Source organism: Pterocles gutturalis, unplaced genomic scaffold, assembly GCF_000699245.1.
Source record: "Pterocles gutturalis isolate BGI_N339 unplaced genomic scaffold, ASM69924v1 scaffold27315, whole genome shotgun sequence".
Taxonomy (NCBI): domain Eukaryota; kingdom Metazoa; phylum Chordata; class Aves; order Pterocliformes; family Pteroclidae; genus Pterocles; species Pterocles gutturalis.
In genome coordinates, this window is record NW_010144302.1 from 1 (window position 1) to 22,723 (window position 22,723).

The window sequence follows — 22,723 nt, forward strand, 5'->3', positions numbered from 1 at the left end:
TATATATATAATCTGTGATTATCCTAAGGAAGATAAATGTTTGGGAGCATATTTGTTGGATGACAGAAGAAATAGGAAGAGTGGTACAGAGTAGGAATGTGTTACTTGGTGAATAACTTCAGCTCCAAATGGCTATTAGTTTTGTGCTTCAGATGGTGTAGACATCTGGAACATCAGTAATGCTTGAGCTGGCTTCTGATTTCCAATGACAGACAATAGTTGGTAGCTTTTGGTCTTGTATTAGATGCCTTAAATGCCCAGTAAGCTGAGGGAAGTGTTTTGTGACCTGCAGTGAAGGGGATGCATGCAGATGTTTCAAAAGATCTTGCTGGACTTGCTATTTATTGTGTCTTTGCTTCTTCTGCTGGACGTGTAGTAGGTCCACTGTCACACAGTTTATAGGATTATACTAAAGCAAAGTGGTTTGTATGGGTATAAGGTCTGGGCGCTTACTAAGAGGAGAGATAATTAAATACACTTGGAAAACAAAGTGCTGAGATAAAATTTGAAGTAAATAAGGGGAAAATGATGTGCAGAGGTGATCTAAGTGGGAATTGCAGGAGATGAAGTACAGCAGATGCAATAAAACAACTTTAGCTGGCACAGCATGTGATTAGGATGATGGAAAACAGAGTAGCTAAGCGTCTTTCAGAGGGGTCACTTTTTTCAGTATTTGACCTCGGAGCTGACCGAGGAACTGATGAAGGGATAATGTGATGCATGCTAGGAACACTCAGCTTGTATTAGCAACAGCAGGAAAAAATGTGCCCTTGACTGAGAGGTGCAGGTCAGCTCTTCCAGCACCTTCAGAGCCAGAGAGAGAGAAGAGAACAAGTATATTGTTGGTGCCCACAAACTTTGGATGAGATGGGGTTGTCATGAGAAGGTCTTCATCACATGAAAATACTGCTTAGAATACTAGATTTTTTTCCAGAATTTAGGCAAAAAAAATGGAAAGGGGAAAGTTCTTGAACTGTAGCATTGAAGCAAAGGAGAACCAGGAGGAATTGGTGCAGCTTTGCTAGTGGTGTGTTTTGCTGCACCTGCAGAGGAGGGTAACTTCGGTTTGTGTAAGGACCAGGGGAAGTTTGGCATCGTCAGAAGCAGACGGGCTTCTCTGCTGTGTACATGCACCTGGCCTGATGAGCTGATTTTTGAGGGAAGGCAGATAGTTCAGACCTTTGATCTTCAGACTTTTGCTTCCTCCCATGAGCCTGCTGGTGAGTGAGAGTTGTGGTGGTTTTGTGACTTTGGTGCTTGTTCGGTGGGAGCTAATCTAAGAGTACCAGCTGCTTTTGCAGGGGCTGTTAAACATTTTCAACTCATGAGCTAGGGGGATAAGCTGAATTTACTGGAGAATGGAGCAGTAGCCTGTAGCACAGAAAACCTGAATGCAGTTTCCAGCCCTGCTGAAGACCTTGGGTAAGGCATGATTTTTGCACTGTCGCTACCCCATCCCTTTTGGTGGCAGCAAGCTGTAAATTGGCTTGGCTATTTAATAAAGCCTCAGCCTTGCTCTCTTCATGCCTTAATTGCCCATCTGAGCAATGGGGATAATAGCAGTGCCTTAATTCACAGGCCTGCTGTGAGGATAGGTGTCTGAACAGCTGTAAAGCCTCCAAATACTGGGCCAGTGGGATCCTCTGATCACCACAGGTCATTAGCTAGATAAGGCAGACTCCTGCATGAGGGGAAAGGACCCAGCAAATATACCTGTTTTACATAGTCAGTGGAAGTCACATCATTGGTTCTAGAGAAGAAGAGCTTCCAAATGTGGAACTACGCTTTTCATGGTCTGATACAAGGCCACTTTTGAAACAGTCTTTCCTTTAAGCAAGTAGAGCACATTTAGTGTAAAATGCAACAAGATGAGAGTGAGTGTTATTTGCACCATACACTTGCAAAGCCCCTCAGCAGAACTAAATCTGCTTCGCACTGGGGCAGGAGGGAGCCGAGGAGGTCAGACTGGTGCAAAGCACTGCACGGGCAAGTACTCTTCCGAGCACCTCACTCCTCTTAACCAGCACCAGCCACCTTTCCTGCATGCTGGGACCCCAGAAATGTGGCCTGCTGACCTTATACACCCACTTTTTTGTCTCTGCCTTGGTTGAGAGAAGGGTAGGCACCAGCTGTGGTTGGGAAGAAATTGTATCAGTTTGAGGAAGGAGATTATTTTTTCCAGCAATATGAGTGTTTGTCTGCATCTCAGGAGTCTCCTAAATAAGATATTCAGCTTGGGAAACACGTGCTTCATCTGGCAGAAGTTTCGGGTAGCAAGCAGGGGACCCAGCTTGGCCATGGACACACAGGCAGCATGGGTGTCTGCAATGTGCTCCCCTGAGCTAGAAGCCGTATGTACATGGGGGTCTGTGTGCACCCCTAGATAGAAACATGGCATTTTTACAGGGGATGCCTGAGGTTTGCCTCCTTGGTTTATCAGGGCATTGAGCCATGTGAGTTAGACCAACGGCTGACTGTTCATGTGCTTAAAATTGGAGCTGTTCTGAAGCACCTTTCACATCAGATTTGTTTGATAACTTCTGGCTGAGTTTGGAGGATACTGGGTATTTGGATCCTGTGAAAATCTATCTGGCAGTTTCCAGGGGTAGTTTGATTTTGAAGGAGGTATGTTGAAATTCCTGCTTCTGGAAGTATCAAGGTGACTGTTTCCGTTGCATCACTGTGCAAGTATTCAGTGTGGTGGGCTCCAAGATGCTTTTTTGTACCATAAACCTTGCTTTTGGGCTTCCTTCAGTCGCGTCTGGCAGTGTAGCTCGAGACTTTCCATTCAGGAAGTGAGTAGTTTTAGGTGTTACAAATATAAGCCAGATCTAATGTTTTAAAAGGGGAAATTATTGTGTACTGAAGCTTTTTCCTGTCAGTGTAAAGGTTCAGACTGCATAAGCAGAGTCAATCTGGATGACTTGAAGCAATTGCCATTGAGTTCACTGGAGCATAGATGGGGGGAAAGGGAAACAGGGGCAGGGGAGAAGAATAGCAATGTTTGGGGAGCACGATTAAAATCATCCTGTGGGAGGAAGGTGGCACACTAGTCTGCTTGTAGTGTTTTATTATTCTCTCATCTATACTCCTCATCGGGGAATGTGAAGATAGAGAAGCCCTTGGGGCGGGGGGGGAAGCAAAAGAGGTACAGTGATTCATCAGCAGTATAAATCACAAACCATCTGCATTTTTCTAACACATCGTGAATGAGTCAAAGGGGGAGGTGTGCAGCTATAGACACACGCAGGTTACGAATGTTTTTTGTTGATTATTGAGCTCCTTCCTCTCTTTTGGGAACTCCTTAGACTCCTTCGGTGCTGCTGTTGTGTTGGACAAGGCTGATGCAAGGGATGCTCCCTGTGTCAGACAAACAGAATTGGCTAGGCTGCGTGTATTGCCTGTCTCATTCAGACCTGACATGCTGGTGACATGGATTTCTTCTCCGTTCTCTTTCTCTCAAATCTAAACTCTTTTGAAAAGTGGTCATCAAATTGTCTCCTGGCCTCAGCCTTCGCTCCTTCCCCTCCATCAGGTCCTCTGGGCACTTTTCTCTCTGTTTAATGCTGTCATATGTGCCCTGTGCTGCCTGAGCCAAGAGATGCAGGGCTTTATGGGCTACTTCTTGGGAACTGAAAGCTATTTTTTTGAGAAATTTAGAGCTCATTTCTGCCCTGAAGCCATGCAAGAGGGATGCCTAGAATGTGTACAAGATTTCTGTTTTCGCCTTTGCAGTTCACCTGCAAATGTGTATGTGAGTGCCTTGATAATTTTACTTGAAAAAGATCACACTCTGCTGACTAAAGGCAGGGTGCTGTGGTTCCCAGAGCAGAAAAATTTGTCAAGGGAGAGAAGCTGTGTGAGAAGTACTAAAGCAGAAAACTTCTGTACTGTTGCTTAAGTTCTGTAAGGAGGAGTAAAGAAATCAAACATCTTGATTCTCTCATAATCCATCTTCTTCTTGCTTTGGAGGCATTTCTCTGTAATACTGTCCCAATAATAACAATAAATCTGAAGAGAGGGAATATATAACAATACGTAAAATGCATAGTAATAAATAAAATGTATACACCTGTACCTCATCTAGGTGACAGTATCATGGAATGATGGCACCAGACTTTGCTGTTAAGATGTTTCATCTTCACAAATGGGAAATGATTTCTTAAAAGGTGCTTAAGCAAAGAGTACTTCTTTTAACAGCCCTACCTTCCTAGAAAAAATTCAGTCTTTAAAAGCACACCTGAAAATAAATTAACTTGACTATTCAAACAGAATAAACTATTATTTCCTGTGTAAAATCACAGGTGGATATATCCAGGTTTTACCCATGTAGCTGAAGATAGTGTCTACAGATAATTTTTGGTTTGTTTCTGTGAGTCTCTTGCCCTCCCAACACGTGGTCCTGGATAAAAACTTGGTGTGAAGAATTACTTAAATCCAGTGACTTTAATCCAGTCCAGTGACGAGGATTCAGTGAGCTGCACAGACAAGCAATTAAACTAATTAGAATTAATGTTTTTATAGTGTTTCTATTTTGCTCTTAAGAAATCTGTTGGTCTTTTATTTCTCTCTTATGAACACACAAGTACCCACCCTAGGAGTAAGCACACCACTGATCAAAGGAGATAATTTTGACATGGTACGTGACTAATCTTTGGAGCTCGCTGCCCCTGGAAGCCATTGGTGGAGGGCATTAGACAGAGGTTCAAGCCCACCTGTGGCTGTTGAGATCTGCTGATGTATCTGGCTCTATCTTGCGTGGGTGGTTCATACATCTTCATACCTGGAAGAGGTCAGTTTATATTTTTCCTTCCCAAGAGAGAGTGCAAGGTCCCAGGAGTGCACCCACTAACACCTTTCAGTTTTGAGTGTGCACAGTCCTAGGTGCCACTGGGACTTTGGGTCCCTTTCTGACCCTGAGCATCTGTGATTCCAGTGGAGGGCACCAGCTCAGCCATGTGTGTTAAAAAAATGCCTCTGGTAGAAGCCTACACTACAAAGTAAAAAGCTTTTCCCAAACTGCGCCAGCTTCGGGAACTGGTGGGAGCTGCAGCCCTCGCATGCCAATCGCAGTTGCCCACATGCCCCGTTGAGTGTGCAAGCTGCGGGTTGCCAGTCTTTTTTCCAGAGAAAGCACGCTGGCCAGGAAGGAAATAAACCTGGATTTTGTCCCCGTCTTGTTGCTCTGGTGCTCTCCCTCCTGCTTGCTGCTCGCCCCGTCTGCTCGGGTGTGTGTCCTCCTGCAGAGGGACTGTCTCCAGGTAGACCTGAGGTTAGAGCCGCAGTCTTGAGTGGGACAAGTGACCATTGCTACAATATAAATATTACTTTATGGAATGAACCAGTCCGTGAGGTGATGTTTTCCATCTTGGGTAGATTATTCTTTCATTTTCCAGAGAGAAAAAAAAAGGTAGAATCAAGCCTAACGTAGATTTTAGCAACTAAAGTTAAGCATGCATTTGAAAAAGGGGAAAAAAAATACAAGCCAGCAGTTGCAGATGAGTACTTAAACAGAAGGTTCACAGCACGCTATGTTCAACTTCCACTTTTCTGGAAAGGAGTTGGCCACTTGCGTTCATAAGATGTGCACCATAGAAGACCCACCATTTCCCCCATGTCTTTGCCTTTGCAGCAGCGTGAATGAGAACATTTTCGTTCACAAGAAAAGGCTGCGAGTGGTGTACTCTCAAATATGCCTATTGCGTGGTACTGCTGTATTCTGGTAAAGCCTACAGAGGGTTTTGGTTTTTTTCCAGAATACCTGTATTTTCAGAATAAGTTTCTTTATATGCAGTGGTCACATCACAGATGAACTGTTAATGTAAGGAGGCAGCTTTCATGTGGGTTGGCTCAGACACGCAGTTCTCTAGGGTTAGCTACTACTGTTGGTGCCTTTTGAAACCCCGTTTCATCCTACCTTCAGCCAGTCTCCACCAGCAACGCTCATTTTTGTTTTATCTATGTATTTTACAGTTTCTGGGTGAGCGTCCTGTCAGGGTGGGAGGCAGAGGCAGGATGTACACTGGGTTTGCCTCTGCCCCTGTTCACAGACGTGTTGACATCCAGTTTCACACGACACATTGCTGGGGGAGTCCGGATGCCCAGAGGCAGTTTGGTTTGCTGATTGCCTTTGACAGGTGTGATCCTCTGGTCCTTGAAAGAAAGAAAATTTATCAATTGCTGCTGCTCCATAGACAAAAACTCATGGCCACGCCACCCTGCTGCAAACATCTACGTGGGGTTTTTTTTCCCATTAGACATGTCTACACCGACATGTGTGAATTGAAAGTGTATAGCGCTTCCAAATCTATTTTTTCAGGTCTGCAAAAATTATTGCTGTAATGATCTGTGTACCTCCCCATTAATTATGTTTTATTCAGCTCACAAAGAAGTGCAGAAGTGTCGGAGCTCTAGGCTGCTCTGACTTAAATGCTGTTTAAAAGCTCTCCTCTAGTTCACAAAACCTGCCTTTCTTTCTGTGGTTTTCTTTTGTAAATCATTACAGTCCTGATCCATCACGCAGGAATTATTTGCCTTGGTTTGCTTCTGCTCATTCTCCTGCATATAATTAAGCAATATTTTTAAGTGTTTTATCACAGTGGAGAGCATTTTTTTGCTGTGCAAGCTGATGTGCTTTTTGATATTACTGTAGCAGCTGCATGCTAACAACAGTTGTAAGGAAGGAAAAACATCATCCTAGGCATGTTCCTTTTTGGCACTGTGAAATGTGCATCTCACCTCTCCTCCTTGGGTTTGTAGGAGAATAATATTACTGCAGCGTTAACGAATGTGAGTTTAGCTTCTCACAGATGGAGCAGGATGATAGCTCTGCTCTGTGCTGTGTGTGTTCACATTGCTGCACCCTTTGTGGGTTAAGAGTAGATGGTTATGGGGCATCTACGGTGCTGTCAAGTTACATCAATTAATTTCTGCTCTGCTCTAAGCTCTATGGGCATCACTTCTGGTCAGCCATGCAGGTTGGAGTTGAGTGTTAAAAGCAGAGATGCTCATAGGGACCCACCAGTTTGGCAGGTTATGAGAGGGAGAAGACCATCACTGCTGAGGTGCAGAAGAGATGCAGAATTGTGACGTGGTTGGTGACTTGTCCGAGAGGTCCTTTCTAGTGAGCAGCATTTGGTGCTCTGCTGTGTGCCTCCTCTGTTACTCTTGCTGCGACCCCCAGCTGGGGAAGGGGTGTGAGAAAACTGTAAGGAGGAGTTTATACTTTTGTGGTGTTAAACATCACGTTCAGACATGGAAGAGGATTTTTGGGGGTTGGGGTGGTGGCTGGTTTTTGTTGTTTTTTTGTTGTTTTGGTTTTTTGTTTTGTTTTTCATTGTGGTTTTTTTTAATTAGGGTATAATTTGCTGTTGCTTGTCCTGTGCAGCAGAGAGGAGGCCGTTCACAGGGGCTGAGCTCCTGAGCAGCAAAGCAAGAAAATGCTTCCACTCTTTTTAGAAGGCAGCTGGCCCTTGCAAATGAAACTCCCTGTATTTCTGTGCTGATTTGTGGGCATCCTGGTGGTGGTGGTTTTCCCACTGTTTGTTTTTGGATGAGGGCAAGTGCTGGCATAGGGCAGAGCAAACGATTCAAGATGAAAAATAAGAAAAAAAAATTATTAGTAAATCGCATAAGTGTTACTAAAGTGTTTTTATTTAAAAAAAAAAAAAAGTAGGGTATGTTTGTGAAAAGTAAGGATCCATTTACCTTGGATGGGAGGTTCAACCTGTTTCAGCCTTGGTTGTATGACTTAGTAGTGATAAAGCTGGTCTCCTTTTCCCTTTCTGACGGAGTTAGGATTTTCCCTACTTTTTGATTTGACATCCCTTCAAATTTGGTTGTCTTTGGACATCTTTGGACAACCTGTTTCAGACTTGCTTGTGTTTTGGGGTACGAGAGAAGACAGCATCTCACCCTATCTCTTGGCTGCCCTACCACTTCCCCAGCCACAGCTCATGGGGTTTTGGCCAATGCTTTGTGCGACCGGGCTGTGTCCCAGCTGCCATGGAAAGGTTCCCCTGTGCTACCACCTTGGAGGAGCCCATGTGGGAGCAGCACTGTAGAAAAGCAGTGCAGTTGCTACCCAAATGTTTGCTTGGGGTTTTTTGTTTGGTTGATTGGTTGGTTTTTTGGGGGTCTTTTTGGGGGCCGGGGGGAACTAGCTGTGTGCACAAGGGAAAGATGGGAGAGAGTGAAAAGATTTCAGTGTTCAGCAAGAGCAAGCTTTTTGATTTATTTTTTCCATCCCTTTGCTTGAACTGTACAGTTATCTTTTGCTGCTGGAAGGTGGCATTGCTACAGAGGCAAACATTTTCCAGTGCCAGCCAGGCGTAAAAGCACGGTTTCTTTTCCCTGTGTGGTTCTCCACAGTTTCCCCAGTCTGGGGCCAGGTGATCAGGTAGGAGATGTGGCATTTCTTCAGTCGTGCACAGAGATGCCAAATTAGGTCCCACTTTGTTTTCACATAGGATGAGCTGCAGCCATTTTTACAGGGGTTTGAAAGATTAGAGGACTGTGGATGAATTATTTCATTAGTTAAACAAATTTCAGAAATTAAACAAAACCAGACTAGGGCCTCACTTCTAACTGTGGTGACACACTTTTGGGGAGATAGGTTTAAAAGAGCGCATTGCTTCCGACTTGTGCACTCCTCTCCTGGGTGGCTTTGCTGAAGCAAACCAAATTGAAAGCTCTTGTTACTGCATACAGGCACTCTGTGGTGTGGTTTGGACCTCGCTGACAATGGGAGCTGTCTGCTCGGAGCAGAGTGCCTTTGTTTTCCACCTGGTTGCCTTTTGCTGCTTTGTGCGTTTGCTCATTTAAAAAAATTTAAAAATTAAACATTAGGTGGTTGTATGTTTCTTTTCCAACATCCTGTAGCATGGCAAATCAAGCAGGAGATGTGCAGCAGCCCTGCGCCCCATGCCTATGGCCACCTTGCTGTGACAGCAGCCCAAGAAGGAGGTCAGTTGTCCAGGGTCCCATCCATAATGAAACACAAAGAGCGAATCAGGCCAGCTATAGGGACAGAGGTTGTCCTGTCCCTGATGCAGCCCTATTCGTCAGGCACTGGATGTGAATTTTGTCACTCGAAGAGATGCATGTGCCACGGACACAGTTTGGGTGATGAAGTGTAGCTCGGGTTGCCATCACGGTGCGCTTGTTGCTAAGTCTTGGCTGTTGCTGAGGGGTATCTCCTCCCCCACTCCAAATTTTGGGGGTCATCACTAGCTGGAGGAACAGCCATCTGCAGGTGAAATCCAGAGGTTTGTGGGGTCAGGTTTGTATTTTCCCCCGCCCACTGAACTCCAGCGGAGCAACCGCCCAGGAGAGCTTACTCAACCCCAAATCAGAGGATCTGAAGCAGAATCATTTAGCAGCTTTGTCAGGAGCAACACTGTGTATTTAAAGCTGTCCACTGGGGCTTTGATGTTCTGGTGAGCGTCTCGTGTTTGAAAGCTGTGAGATGCTCCTGGTGCTCTCTCTGACATCCTCAGATGAGGCGTGGCAGCCCCCACAAATGTACATGATGCGGCTCCTGGAGATGTGCCGCCTGGGGGTCCGTCCTCTTTAGCAGCTGTGTATTGCTTCATCCCAAATGACACCCTCACCGAGGTCCCAGAGGGGCCATGGCTTGGAGGTACCAATAAACTCTCCCTGATCATGGAGGTGTTGGGCCTTGTTTCCTCTCCCTCTTTCAGGATGCAGGTTAAAGGGGCAAAGGCAGTCTCTGGCTGGTTGTGAGCCCCCCAAACTGCGCATCTTGGACTAAAAGTAATGTGGTTTTGTTACTGACCTCCGAAAAGAAGCATTTGACTTGGGCTTGATTTCTGTGGTGGATAGTGATTGTCATGTGGCAGAAAAACTATTCAAAGCATAGATTAGCAAATCAGCAATTAGACATGCAGAAAACCACTCTGTGGAACAGAACATGGAAGAGAAGCAATAATCTGTACGGTTTTCTAGTACAACTGTAGCAGACAAATTTTTTTCATCCATCCACCTGGTTACATATGTCTTGAAGGGACCTTGGCCTTTCCTGTGTATCAGAGCATCCTTGCTTGGGGCTGATCCTCATGTCCTCATGAGAGGTGGGAGCTCAGCACGGCAACTCAGTGCAGCAGAGAGCTTGCTGAGCTTCCAGAGACTGGGGAATTCAAAACATTTAGTCTGATGTTTAAAAAAAACCTTTGATTGAGTCAAAGTTGTAACCTGGATGTTTCATTTTTTCCACTCTCTCTCCCATACCATTCTTTTATCTTTTTGTTCTTAGCTCTTCTTTTGGAGGTATAGAGGGGGTATTCAGTGAAATATAAATAAGCCTTGGTCTGTCTTTGATGTCGTTTGATTTTTTTCTTCCTTTGCTGATGTTGCCACATGAATTTTTCAGAAGGTCATACATCAGAAAAGGAGCAGACTGTTAGGTGCAGCTGTGTGTCCTGAGAAGGAGAGTGAGCAGCGGAGGAGAATCCCAGGAGCCGTGGCTCCATCCTCATCTCCTCCATCCATTCCCAGGGCACTGCCTTATGCCTCCCTGCCCTCGTGTATGAAAGTCAATGTCACTAAGAGTGGTGGAATCTGCAGGGCAGAGTGAGGTGACCTGGTCACCTTCACCCAATTTCCAGCAGCAGCCAGGCTTACACAGGCTATCCTGGCCTGTTCTCACCTTTTGGCCCATTTCAGACAGATTGGGTACAAGAGAAGAAGTTTCAAAGGTAATTATTTTCTGCAAGCTTCATTAAAAATGGGTGTCCAGGAAGATGGGCGTTTGGACAGTTGCGTGTTTGTCTCTAACTTCCCATCCTGTCTGCAGTGGGACACAGCAAGCCACAGATCACAGCCAAAATACTCTGTGGGAGGATGATTGGGAGGGGAAATAGAAGGAAATTTTGAAGGAATATGTGGAAATAATAGAGACTGTTTGGTGTAATCCAGTTTAAAGGTCAGTCAGCACAAATCTGTAGAAAACTAGGCATCATTTGTTCCCCTGTTCATCTGCTGGCTTACTATTAAAAGAGAGAAGGAAAAAAGAAAATTATATTGTGGCTAAGTGGAGCTAATGCTTTGTAGAGTGACAATATGGTGATCCCAGGTTGGAGGGAAATGGCACTGTGTCATCCTGACCAAGCCAGATGCTTGAGACAGAGCCGTAAGCCTGTAGGCAGCCCCACCCCGGTTTCATGGAGCTGAGCAAAGATGCCACATTTTGCAGGAAAGCACCCACAGCTTAAATGCACCCTTGAAAGTCAGCCAGATGCTCCAACGCTTCACTGGTTTCCGTTGGGGCTGGGAGGTGTGGAGGTGATGCTGGCTGTGAATGCAGAGCACTGTGCCTTTATGCTGGGGCATCTGCAATATAACTAATAGTGTCTCTGGGTGGCCTCTCCTCTGTGCTGCAAGTTCAGCACATATCTGCAAAGGTGATTCATGGAGAATTTGTGTATGAAGTGCTTTGTGTATGGAGAATTGCTTCACCCTGGGTTTTGGGTACACAGAGGTGGAAGCTGCCATCCCTAGCTGGAGTTGCTTCCTCTGGCAGTATGTCATTTTGGGTTTCCATATATGCAGGAGTGGTATGATGTGTGACGGGCAGAGTAGCAGAAATATGCTCTGGAGACCTGCAAAGTATTCATCAGCTGCAAACTGAGAATTTAGTGGCTCTTTTTGCAGTGACTGTTCCTGGCTCTTGTGACCATGCACGAGCAAGAGGAGCGGGTTCAGGGACAGCAGTGAGGTGGTTATAAACTGTCTGCTGATGTTGGATGTGTCCAGGTGTAACCACAGTGGGATTTTATCTCATTTGATGTTCATGTCTGCTGGGTACTGGAGACAGCTCATCATTTACAGGGTTCACAATGAGAATATCTGTGTTTGCTTAGACATCAGATCATAGAATCACAGAATGGTTTGTGTTGGAAGGGACCTTTAAAGCCCATCTAGTCCAACCCTCCTGCCATGGGCAGGGACATCTTTCTTTAGATCTCTAGTTCAGATTCTCCATTTAATACAGCTCTACAAAAATCAGTGCAGGTCTTACCCACTCCACAAATGTCCACTTTCAGTCCTCCTCCAGTTTGTAGACCCTGGTGCTTCCCCCACACCATCCCAAGGACTCCTTGACTGTAAAAGATGAGTTTTCTGTGAGGACTGGAAGTATTATGAATCCAGAGCCCGTGTGATCAGGAAAAGTAGCAAATTGGAGCCAAGGACTGATTAGGAAAGGCATCTTGTGAAATGGGAGAGTGACTTTTTTTTTTTTTTTCTACAGTTAATTAAACTGTTTTGATAACTAAATTCTCCTCCTTCCCTCCGCCCACTCTCAGTGAGTGCGGGTACGTCCTGAGACAGCTGGTGTAGTTTTAATTTGTGGTTGTGCTTACTGATGTTGACTTCAGATCCTTTTACAAATACGTTTTACGGAATTCTTGCATTTGGGAACTTCCAAAACCACTTTGACATGTGAATGATGCTTTAAAATTAATTTTTTTTTTTTAATTTCTGTAGGGAGGGAAGTGCAGAAATCAGGGCTTGATGAGAGTATCAGTAGTGTCACAGGAAGGGACCCTGTTTAAAAGGTATCTAAGGGCTTCTGTGACCTTTGTTAGCTACCTCTCTCAATATTGAGTGAAAAGTGGTGTTTTAAGGAAACTTCTGTTCCAGAAAAGACTGGATAGGCCTCCATAGATTTGCTGCAGTTTCTTTGAACCCACCCCCACTCAAGACACAGACCTTTGAAAGTGTTGTTTTGCATTAACTCTTCTTTCTGCCTTTACTTTTACAACCAAGGAGGGCCCTATAGCTTTATTTAGAAGTCAGCCGTCATTAGTAACCACAGTCATTTAGTAGACATACTTACAAGGTAAGCAACAGCGGGAAGTAGTTAAGTTTAATATAAATTGCACTCAATTTCAAATCTGCAAGCTTCAAAAAAATAATAGAAACTGCAGCTTCTGTAAAATTACACAGTATTTATAGCAGTACCTTCTTTCTTTTCCAGCTAAACACATTGAGTCTAGTGGAGAGTAAAGTCTCCTGTCTGTTCATCTTATTTGCTTCAAAGCCAGTTTCTTCCTGTGGCACACTTCATTGCAAATTGCCCCCTGCTTTTATTCTTTGTGGGGAGATTTTTGACTCTTTAAGTTGCTGATGGGGATGGGGAGAGGAAGAGTTCAGCATTGTCCCAAATGGCCTTGTAAATGCATGTATCTTGAGCTGTGGCTTTTTGCTAAATCTGTGTGTTATGCATCGGTGCCTGACAACGTGTTCTTTGTTTCACAGGTGTCATGTAGCTGACAGGTCTACTGGCGGAGCTGATGGTCACAGCCAGGGTGGAAGTTCTTCATTAAACAAAACAGAGTAAAATAATCAAGGAAAGTTGGAGCTGTTTGCAAGATCTGTTGAGTTGATTGCTCATCCTGTCAAAAAAAGTCATAATTTGGGACAACGGCCCTCTGCCAGTGGCTGCCATGGCTAGCAAAAGAAAGTCAACGACTCCTTGTATGGTGCGAACATCTGAAGTCATGGAGCAGGAAGGCACTGAGGGCGTAGAGGCTCCTAAAGAGAAGGGGGCTGGCACACCGCAGCAGGACTCTAAAAAAAATTTGCCTTCAGAAAGCTCAGTCAAAAACTGCGAAGTGGTTGAGGCAAAGCCCCCAGCTGAAAATCAGTCTAAGAAACCCCAGGGTGGTTATGAGTGTAAATACTGCCCTTACTCAACACAAAACTTAAATGAATTTACAGAGCATGTTGACACTCAGCATCCAAATGTCATTCTCAACCCTCTGTATGTCTGTGCTGAATGCAACTTCACAACCAAAAAATATGATTCTTTATCTGACCACAACACAAAATACCACCCAGGAGAGACTAACTTTAAACTGAAATTAATAAAACGCAATAATCAGACTGTTTTAGAGCAGTCCATTGAGACCACTGCTAACAATGTCACTGTCACAAGCAGTGGGCTAGAAAATGCAGAGTATGATGATTCACCTCATGGGGGAACTAGTGCAAGTAAAACGCCGGTGACGAAACTGGGAAAACCTAAAGGGGAAACCAAGAAGGGTCCCAAAAAGCCAGAAGAAGGAGTTACGGAAAACCACGTGGATGGCACTCTCCCCCGCATTATAACTGAAGCCACTGAAGCTATTGCTTGTATAAATGGAGACCTTCTCAATGATGTGTTAGCCCATGTTATGCCCTCTGTACAGCTGCCACCAAATATTAACCTTGTCCCCAAGGTCCCAGTACCTCTGAACAGTACCAAATACAACTCTGCACTGGACACTAATGCAACCATGATCAACTCCTTTAATAAATTTCCTTACCCAACACAAGCAGAGTTGTCGTGGTTGACAGCAGCATCAAAACATCCGGAAGAACAAATCCGAATCTGGTTTGCTACACAACGTTTGAAGCATGGTATAAGTTGGTCTCCTGAAGAAGTGGAGGAGGCAAGAAAGAAGATGTTCAATGGTACTATCCAGGCAGTTCCCCAAACCATCACTGTCCTGCCAGCTCCTTTGACAACTGCAAAAATGCCCCAGCCCATCATCCAAACAGCTTTGCCTTGTCAGATACTGGGCCAGACCGGTCTGGTTTTGACTCCTGTGTCAAATGGTTCAACTGTTTCCTGTTCACCAATTACACTTGCTGTTGCTCCAAACCAGGGGCAAAAGAGGACGATACAGACCTTACCAAGTGCCCCGGAGGCCAAGCGTCCTCACGTAGTTCAGGTGCCTGAGGTTCCTGCCAAGTTGTCTGCTGTACCACTGACTCCAGCCAGTGAGCGAAAAAAGACGAAGGAGCAGATAGCAGAGCTGAAGGCCAGTTTCATGGCAAGCCAGTTTCCCAATGATGCAGAAGTCTACCGGCTGATAGAGGCGACGGGTCTCTCCAGGAGTGAGATCAAGAAGTGGTTCAGCGACCACAGATACAGAAGTCAAAGGGGCATTGTGCACATCCCTGGCGAGGTTTTAGGACCTTCAGCTGGTCGACACGGCCGTTCTTTTCACCCATACACAGATTTTACTCCCCAGAGATTCAAAGAGAAAACCCAAGAGCAGCTTAGAGCCCTTGAGGAGAGTTTCCTAAGATGCTCTTTTCCTACCCAAGGAGAATTGGACAGGCTTCGAGTGGAGACTAAGCTGAGTAGGAGGGAGATAGATTCATGGTTCTCTGAGAGGAGAAAGATAAGAGACAGCATGGAGCAAGCTGTCTTGGACTCAATGGGATCATACAGAAAAATTAAAGAACAAGGAACTCCCAATGGTGCAATAAGCCAGGCAGAACTGCTGAGTAGCTCCCAGCTCCCTGGTGCTTTATCTGGGTCCTCCACCACATTTAAGAAAACCCAAGAGCAGATTCATCTACTGAAAAGCACATTTGCAAGGACCCAGTGGCCATCACCCCAGGAGTATGACCAGTTAGCATCTCAGACTGGGCTCACAAGAACTGAAATAGTTCGCTGGTTCAAGGAAAACCGGTCTTCGCTGAGAACAGGGTCGCTTAAATGGATTGACCAGTACCAGCAGCAGTATGTTGTTGACAGTCATGAGCAAAGCCAGAAAAAGGGATCAAAGCACATTGAGAGTCCAAAGAACGGTAACGAGGTGTCTCGGCAGCATTACCAGGAGCATAAAAAACTGAATGAAGAGAACGGAGGGAAGGTTGTGGCGAGAGCAAAAAGAGACTGTGAACCACTGAAAGACTCTTTGTTGGGGAATCAAGCAGAGGGTGCGGACAGGTTGGAGTGCAACAGCCACGATGGCCATGGCAGTGAGGAGAACGAGGAGCCAGCAGAGGTCAACTGGGTGGAGGTGACAGTGGGTGAGGATGATGCTGCGTCAGACTGTACAGACAGCTGGAGCCAAACAGCACCCGAAGGCCAGGCGGAGCTGGCGGACTTTGACTCTGAAAGTATATCTGGAGACAATTCCCACGTATAAAGAGGTAATGATGATGGTGCCCTGTTTCTCTCTGTCTGGGTGTGCTTCCAGCATCCCATAGGCCGTCTTCAATATAAATCCTTAGAGCCAATCCATGCTGGATCCTTGTGCCTGCTTGATGCGTGAACAAAAGGGAAACCCATCCTGCTTCTAAATTAAAGCAACTGTGTGGTAGGGAAGGGGTTAGTGCCATTTGCCTTGTTTCTTATCTCTTGTGGGTTAAGTCCAGGATAAGAGAGACCTTTTTTTTTTTCTTTTGCAATAAGTGATTAAACCGTGAACTTTCTGCCTTTAAACAACCTATGTAACCTCTGAAGTGCTTGATGTAAAATGTACTAGCTGAGCCAGGCGGAGAAATAGTAGGTAACACTAGTTGCTGATATCTCCCTTGCTAACAGATCATTGATCTCCCATGAGTAGCTGTGCCTGGTTTTGCACCTCGGGTCCTTCCTTTGCAGCATCCTGCCCTGCTCAGAAAAAAATGGTCACGGGGCAGGGGGGGTTGGGAAAGGCCTAGGACAGAGTTGCTTCTTTATGCAACAGCAAGCAAAAAAAAATGTTGTGGGGACCGAAGTGGCTCCTGCAAATGTGCCCTCTTCCTCTTGCAGGTGAGAACTGTCTCCAGCCTTGCTTTGTTCTGCTTGCTCACTGTGGAGGCTTAGGAAATGCTCCAGACTAAGCTGGGTGGGTGGTTTTTATAAGCTCTTCTTCACAGGATCCTGAATTTGAAAGCAAGCTGCAGGGCCTTTCTTTAAGGGGGGTTTATATGATCTTTCACAGGATGTGTGAAGGATGTGTTATTTGGAGGCTTGAAGCCCGTTTCTGATCACAGGTACACAGGTGTAAGTCTGGAGCAGGCACTGTCAGCATTTCTTGACTTGCGTGCTGAATTGATTTCACCAGAGCCTGTAACATTTTGTGCTCTGCATAACCAAGTCTGTCTCTCCCAGCCTGGAGTCTCCTTAAGCTAGACCTTCTATAGAAAGCACAGCACCCTGCATTAATAACCACTGAGAGATAACACCTTTTAGAAAGAGTTAGTAGTTTTCTGGTGTCTAATATAATATACTTCAGCATTTCTTTAAAAATATACTAAAAATTAAAAAAAAAAAGCCAGGACTCATAGAAGTCCCTCCATACTTGTACTGAAGACTTTTTGCTATTGCGGCTGGCAGTACTTGTATTGTCTGTTGCAGAGGTGCAATTTCTCTTAGCCAGCCCTTCTGCCTAGCCTAGAGCCTTCCACTTTCTCCTTGTGCGATACTTGTCCAAAAGTCTCCTGGACATTTTCTCTGAGTTGAAAAAAGAAACCCTGCAGTGGTTTTATTTTGAACTATGAATTGTCTGCTGATTTTGAGAAATGTCATCAGAGCGTCTGTATTGCAAAGTATCTTAAAGCTCCAGACTGCCGTACAAGGCACTGTCCTGCGTTGTGCTTGCAGAAGTTGGTAATTAGGGGTGTGAGGAGCAGGTTGTGTTATCTGTGTGTCAAAGGCAGAGATTAAAGGAGGAAGGACATGGGAACATCAGCCGGAGGCATGCTGGGGTGCCACTGCTGTGCAACCGTGTAGGAAAGGAGAGCCAGGATCTGATCTGCCATTTAAAATCAAATGAACGATGAATAAATGTGTTGTGGGAAGTTGCAGGGTTTTTTTCAGGGTTGTTATTTCAGATCATTTCTCCCTCCCACCTATAAAGGTTTGTACTGATGTACCTGAGGAGAGCAGCAGACCAAGGCCCAGGAGAAAGAATGGGTGGAGAGGGCAGAAGAGAGGGAGTTGCCTGAAACTACTTTCTTACAAACCTCTTGTACCATGAAACCAAGCTCTGCAGCCACCCTCTTCTGGTAGCTGACATTTGGTGCCTGCATTTTTGTGCTTGCAAGCCGTGTAGGATTCATTGGGCTGAACCTCCTGCCTTCATGTCCTGGCTCAGGTGCTGGCCGTAAAGCTCCAGGGCTGTGGAGGTGCTCAGGTGTTATCAGAGAGGAATTTTAATAAGAACTTTGATCTCAGTTAAACTTTTGCTGGGTTATCCTTCTGATGAGGAGATTTCTGGTGGCTGGTTGTAAAATATACCTACTGAGAAGCGATGCACTGGAGCAGGGTTTCTGCTGTGAAGACCATGCAGTAAGATCAGAGGACCATTTTGTCCTCTGCTCTTTGCCTGTCTCTCAGCATGCTGGCCTGGGGCCTTGACAAAAGCCCAAAGTCTTTCTCTCTTTTGTTCTCCTTTGTTCTCCTTGTAAGACTCAGCACAGAAACACCAGTGCCTGTTCCCCTGTGTCTGCATGGGAGGCATTGTCACAGGCACAGTGACAGGAAAGCTGGGAGCTTTGTACCCTGCACTGATGGGACCTACTCCTCCTAACTCATTGGAAAATTTTAATTGCTGCATTGGGTTTTGCTTCCCTCTCTGAAGTCCTTCGTTGCTTTACAGCTTGGGCCTCTGCCACGCCTCACTGGTTTCATGGGAAATGGCAAGTCCTCCATACTTCTCCCTCACACTCTGAAATGTTTTAGGGTGACCCGAGTCAATCCCATGCTGACTTCAGGATGGTGCCTATGGAGCTCGACAACAGCAGCGGGCACTAGAGCCAGCTTTATGGATAAAACCCTAGACCACAAGAAAAAGGAGAACTCGGCCAGAAAGGGAGGGAAACCCCAGTGCTGTTAACTTTTACCAGCTTCGGACACCAAGGAATGTGCTGGACCACCAGCAACCAAGTGATCTCAGCTCCCACAGCAGTGCAAAAGGGGCTGGAGACACCGAGAGGATGCAGACCACCTCTGATGCCCAGTACATCACATGCAGCAGAAGCAAGGGGCGACTTCTTAGGGACATTTGTGATTTGTTTGTTTTCCTTCTCTGGTGTGCAGCTCCCAGACATGGTTTTCCTGTGGCACATCTCCACAGAGCAGTGGTCACGGCCATCAAGAGTCAGGGTGCACATCTTCTGGGGCATCCACCTACCTCCCTCCCACCGCTTGCCGTAAACTTTGGTGCCTACACTTTCCAGAGTTTGGGCTTAAAGTGGAGGCCATGAGACATCTCTAAAAAATAAAGTTTAGGATGGAGAAGTTGTGGGGGAGTATGCTTCTGAGAAAAAACAAAAGTTCTGGGCCAAGAAAATACTGATCCTGGGAAAACCCCACCGGGAGACAACACTGTGAAGAAATCCAGCAGCAGCTGCCAACCGCTCTGGCATGCTCTGGTCCCGCTCTCGTGTCTGAGCTGCAATTTGCTGTATTTAATTTAGGACCAGTTTCTGTTTGTCAGGCTCTCGCAAATGGGGACAACAGACCTAATTTTGACCTGTGCTGTTGGAAGGCAAGAATATCTCTATTGATGGAAATGGAGCTAAAGCTTCAGGTGCGGACTTAGTAACAGAGACTTTTCTTAGTCTGGGGATGGTATTTCAGAGCGTTGAAGTACCTTGAAATACTCCCTAACAGTTTCAGAAACTCCTAAAGGTTCACAGTGGAGCAGAGAGCGACTGAGACGGTCTGGAAGAGCTCAGGTTTTACAGAAGCCACAGACAAATTCAGCCAACTACAGGAGTATGGAAATTGACCACCGAAAAATGTTCACTTTAAACTGTGTACATCAAACTGAGAAAAAACAACACTGCAAATATCAGAGGAGCACGTTTCTGCCTGATGTAGGGTTCATCAGTGAACACTTCACATAATGACTGCAGCTGTGTGAGAGCCGGGAGGAGGAGAAGTCCTTTGTCAGCTCTTCAGTCCACCTCTTGGGTAAGTCATTTGTCAGCTCTTCAGTCCACCTCTTGGGTGCAGCCAGGACAGAGACATGACCTGTCTAAGGTACCTAGGGCTACGATGTTAGGACGACCCCTCTAAGGTACCTAGGGCTACGATGTTAGGAAGAATCAGACTTCTATGTGACAGTGGGCACAAACAAGGTCTCCATCAGGTCTTACACCATCTTCACTTTTGACTCATACCCTGGATGTCATAGGCAGAAACAAGGTCTCCATCAGGTGTTACACCGTCTTCACTTTTGACTCATACCCTGGATGTCACCAAAGATAATGCCTTGTTAATTTAACATCACAGTATTAGTTAAAAATTATGTAAGATAGCCAGGCTTCACAAAGAGAGTAAAAGCTTATCTCAAAGGAAAAAAGAGCTGGCAACTAGGATTTTTCCATGGGGTGGAAAACATGGAAACATCAGTGTGGGGCACGAAGTTCCCAGCTTTCCTGTCACCATGTCTATGATACTTCTTCCATGCAGGCACCGGGGAACAGGCACTCATGTTTCATGTTTTTGTGTTGAGACTTACAAGAGGAACAAAGGAAGACTAAAGAGAGAAAGACTTTGGGCTTCTGTCAAGGCCCCAGGCCAGCATGCTGAGAAGCATGTTGTTTGAGGAAAGGTTGCAAGGACAGGGAGGATTTTTGCCTTTGGTGTTGGTGCAAGCCCCTGCCCTTTGGTGAGGCTCAACCACATTGATTTCTGAGTCATGGATGCCAGACAGAGCTCACTGCTTTTGTGGGAAATAACAGACCTGGTGGCAACATTCATAAAAGGTATGAAATAACAGGTTAGCTCAGGTTTTGGTAAGCACTGCTGCAGGATGGATGAGGAGAACGGTGCACAAAAGCCACCTCGTGCTGCTGCATGCAGCTCCAGCCTAAGTGGGTGCTTGCACTTCTTGCATGTTTGCACCTCAGTGGGGAAAATAATCCTTGTTATAGAGCCCTTGCTCTCTGCTGGGAACTGGGGGTATGTGTAGGCAGGTGAGTATTTGAAGGTTGGATTTTTGGGGGTTATTTTTTTTAATCTGTTGTGCATGGCACAGCCTTTATCTAGGTGCAGGAGTTACAGCAGTGCCAGGGAGCTGCACTGTACAGCACAGGCACACCTGATTTTTTCCCTTGTCTTGCAGTTTGTGTATTTTCAAAAATCATCCAAAAAAAAAGTATTTAATGAGAGGAATTATCAAGGAAGAAAGACCTGAAGTCTTCTTGCCTTTAGCACCATCCATCCTGTGGTTGCAAAGTAGCAGCCCCCAACCCCTGTGCACATCATCTTTGAGCCTGTGTGAGGATGTGCCCGAGGTGTGTAGTAGTGAGGGATCAGCAGAGTCAAGGCTCTATGTCCCCGTTAGACATTATAGGCAACAAAAATATTAGCCCCCTACCACAGCATCATGCTCTGATAGAGATAGGCTTCAGGGTACAGTTAATCATAGAATCACAGAATGGTTTGGGTTGGAAAGGACCTTAAAGACTATCCAGTTCCAACCCCCCTGCCATGGGCAGGGACACCTCCCACTAGCCCAGGTTGCTCAAACCCTCATCCAGCCTGGCCTTGAACCCCTCCAGGGATGGGGCATCCACAGCGTCTCTGGGCAACCTGTTCCGGTGTCTCACCACCCTCACAGTGAAAGTTTTTGCCAAATGTCTAACCTAAATCTACCCTCTTTCAGCTTAAAACTATTACAAAATACAGTGCTACTGTGTGTGCAGAGATGTAAACTGGACACTGTGTTAGTTGACAGCACCACTAGTTGTTCATAGTGCCTTCAAAAATAATATGCTTTTATAATTTTTTGCAGGGGTACTCCTCAGCTGCACTGTGCTGATGTTGAAGGGGAAATGCTGTCTGAAAATAGAAGAAAACTCTGTTTTCCTGCCTGGGGTGAGATAGCGTGTTGTGACTCCAAGTCTCAAACTGCGCTTGCAGAGGCACAGTGAGAAACATTCTCGTGGAGCATCATCATGGGATCATTTATAGTGCCAAAGTCCTACTACTGTGTTAAGAAAAGAAAGAAAGGAAGAAAGAGAAAAGGGTCCTTGTACATAGGTTTCTCCTTAGCTTTTCTCCCACCCACTTTCCTGCCCAGCCTCTTCCTCTACAGGAACAGATTTGTACAATGTGGAAATTTTGTTAACTTTTTAATAGGTGCAAGTTATTGCATATAATGCCATTGCAAAATTTGGGGGTTGGTTTGGGGGAGGGAAGTGTCTTTTGTGGGGGAGAGAAAGGAGATTTTTTTTTCTAAAGCATTTTAAGACAGATTTGCAATCTTTTGGAGTCTTGTTGGTGCAGATCAACATCTGAGCCCAGATCCCCACCCCGGTTTACATTTCAGCCCACTTAAACACGTTATGGGGTTGGGGAGGGTTGTTCTGGAGTGGTTGGGGTTTGGTTTTTTTTCTTGTTGTTTTGACATTTTTGTTCTGTTTTATGGCCACCTGCTACTGGTTGAAGTATTTAAATCTCTTGTTTTTCTGTGCTCCTTCAAGGCGAGTCTTCTCCAGCTCCTATACTTCACTTTTCACAAGCCAGCCCCAGCTGTGGCTCTCTGAAGATGTGTCTAGAATGCCTTTTCAAGTGGGAGGGTTAGCACTTTTTGTTCAAACATGCTGTAAAACCCTCAGAGGGGTTGGAGTGAGGAAATTAGGATGCTTCATAAACTTGTGTTTCTTCAGCGGGTAAAACGACAAGACACCGTGACCAGCGGTTTGCCCTCCAGCTTTAGATGTTGTAGCGCACAACAGAAATTTCTGATTAACTCTTGCCACTAAATTTTTAGATCAATCCTAGGTTCCTGAGTGCACTTTTTTTTCAAATACTGCTAATTTGGATTTGGGAGGGGGTGTCTGTCTGTGCAAGTGTGAGGAGGAGGAGGGAGAGCGGGAGTGTGGGTGCGTAGGTGAGCAGGTGTGAGAGCCGTCCGGTGCGTTCCTCTGATGAGCTGGGTTTGGAAAACTTACCCACCTTTCAGTACGCTGCACAAATACG

The 22,723-nt window shown here is 45.6% G+C and overlaps 1 protein-coding gene across 1 annotated transcript; it reads left to right on the forward strand.

Annotated features, from left to right (window-relative positions):
• Window positions 1-13,284: 13,284 nt before the first annotated feature.
• Window positions 13,285-21,589, forward strand: ZHX2 (zinc fingers and homeoboxes 2). Its single transcript, XM_010085066.1, has 2 exons — window positions 13,285-15,951; window positions 21,534-21,589. The coding sequence occupies exon 1, from the start codon at window positions 13,467-13,469 to the stop codon at window positions 15,945-15,947; it is 2,481 nt and encodes an 826-aa protein (XP_010083368.1). The 5' UTR covers window positions 13,285-13,466; the 3' UTR covers window positions 15,948-15,951; window positions 21,534-21,589.
• The last annotated feature ends 1,134 nt before the right edge of the window (window positions 21,590-22,723 follow it).

Bases quoted from the DNA above. Each gene is read 5' to 3' on its own strand.
- ZHX2 (XM_010085066.1), top strand. From the start codon at position 13,467: ATGGCTAGCAAAAGAAAGTCAACGACTCCTTGTATGGTGCGAACATCT.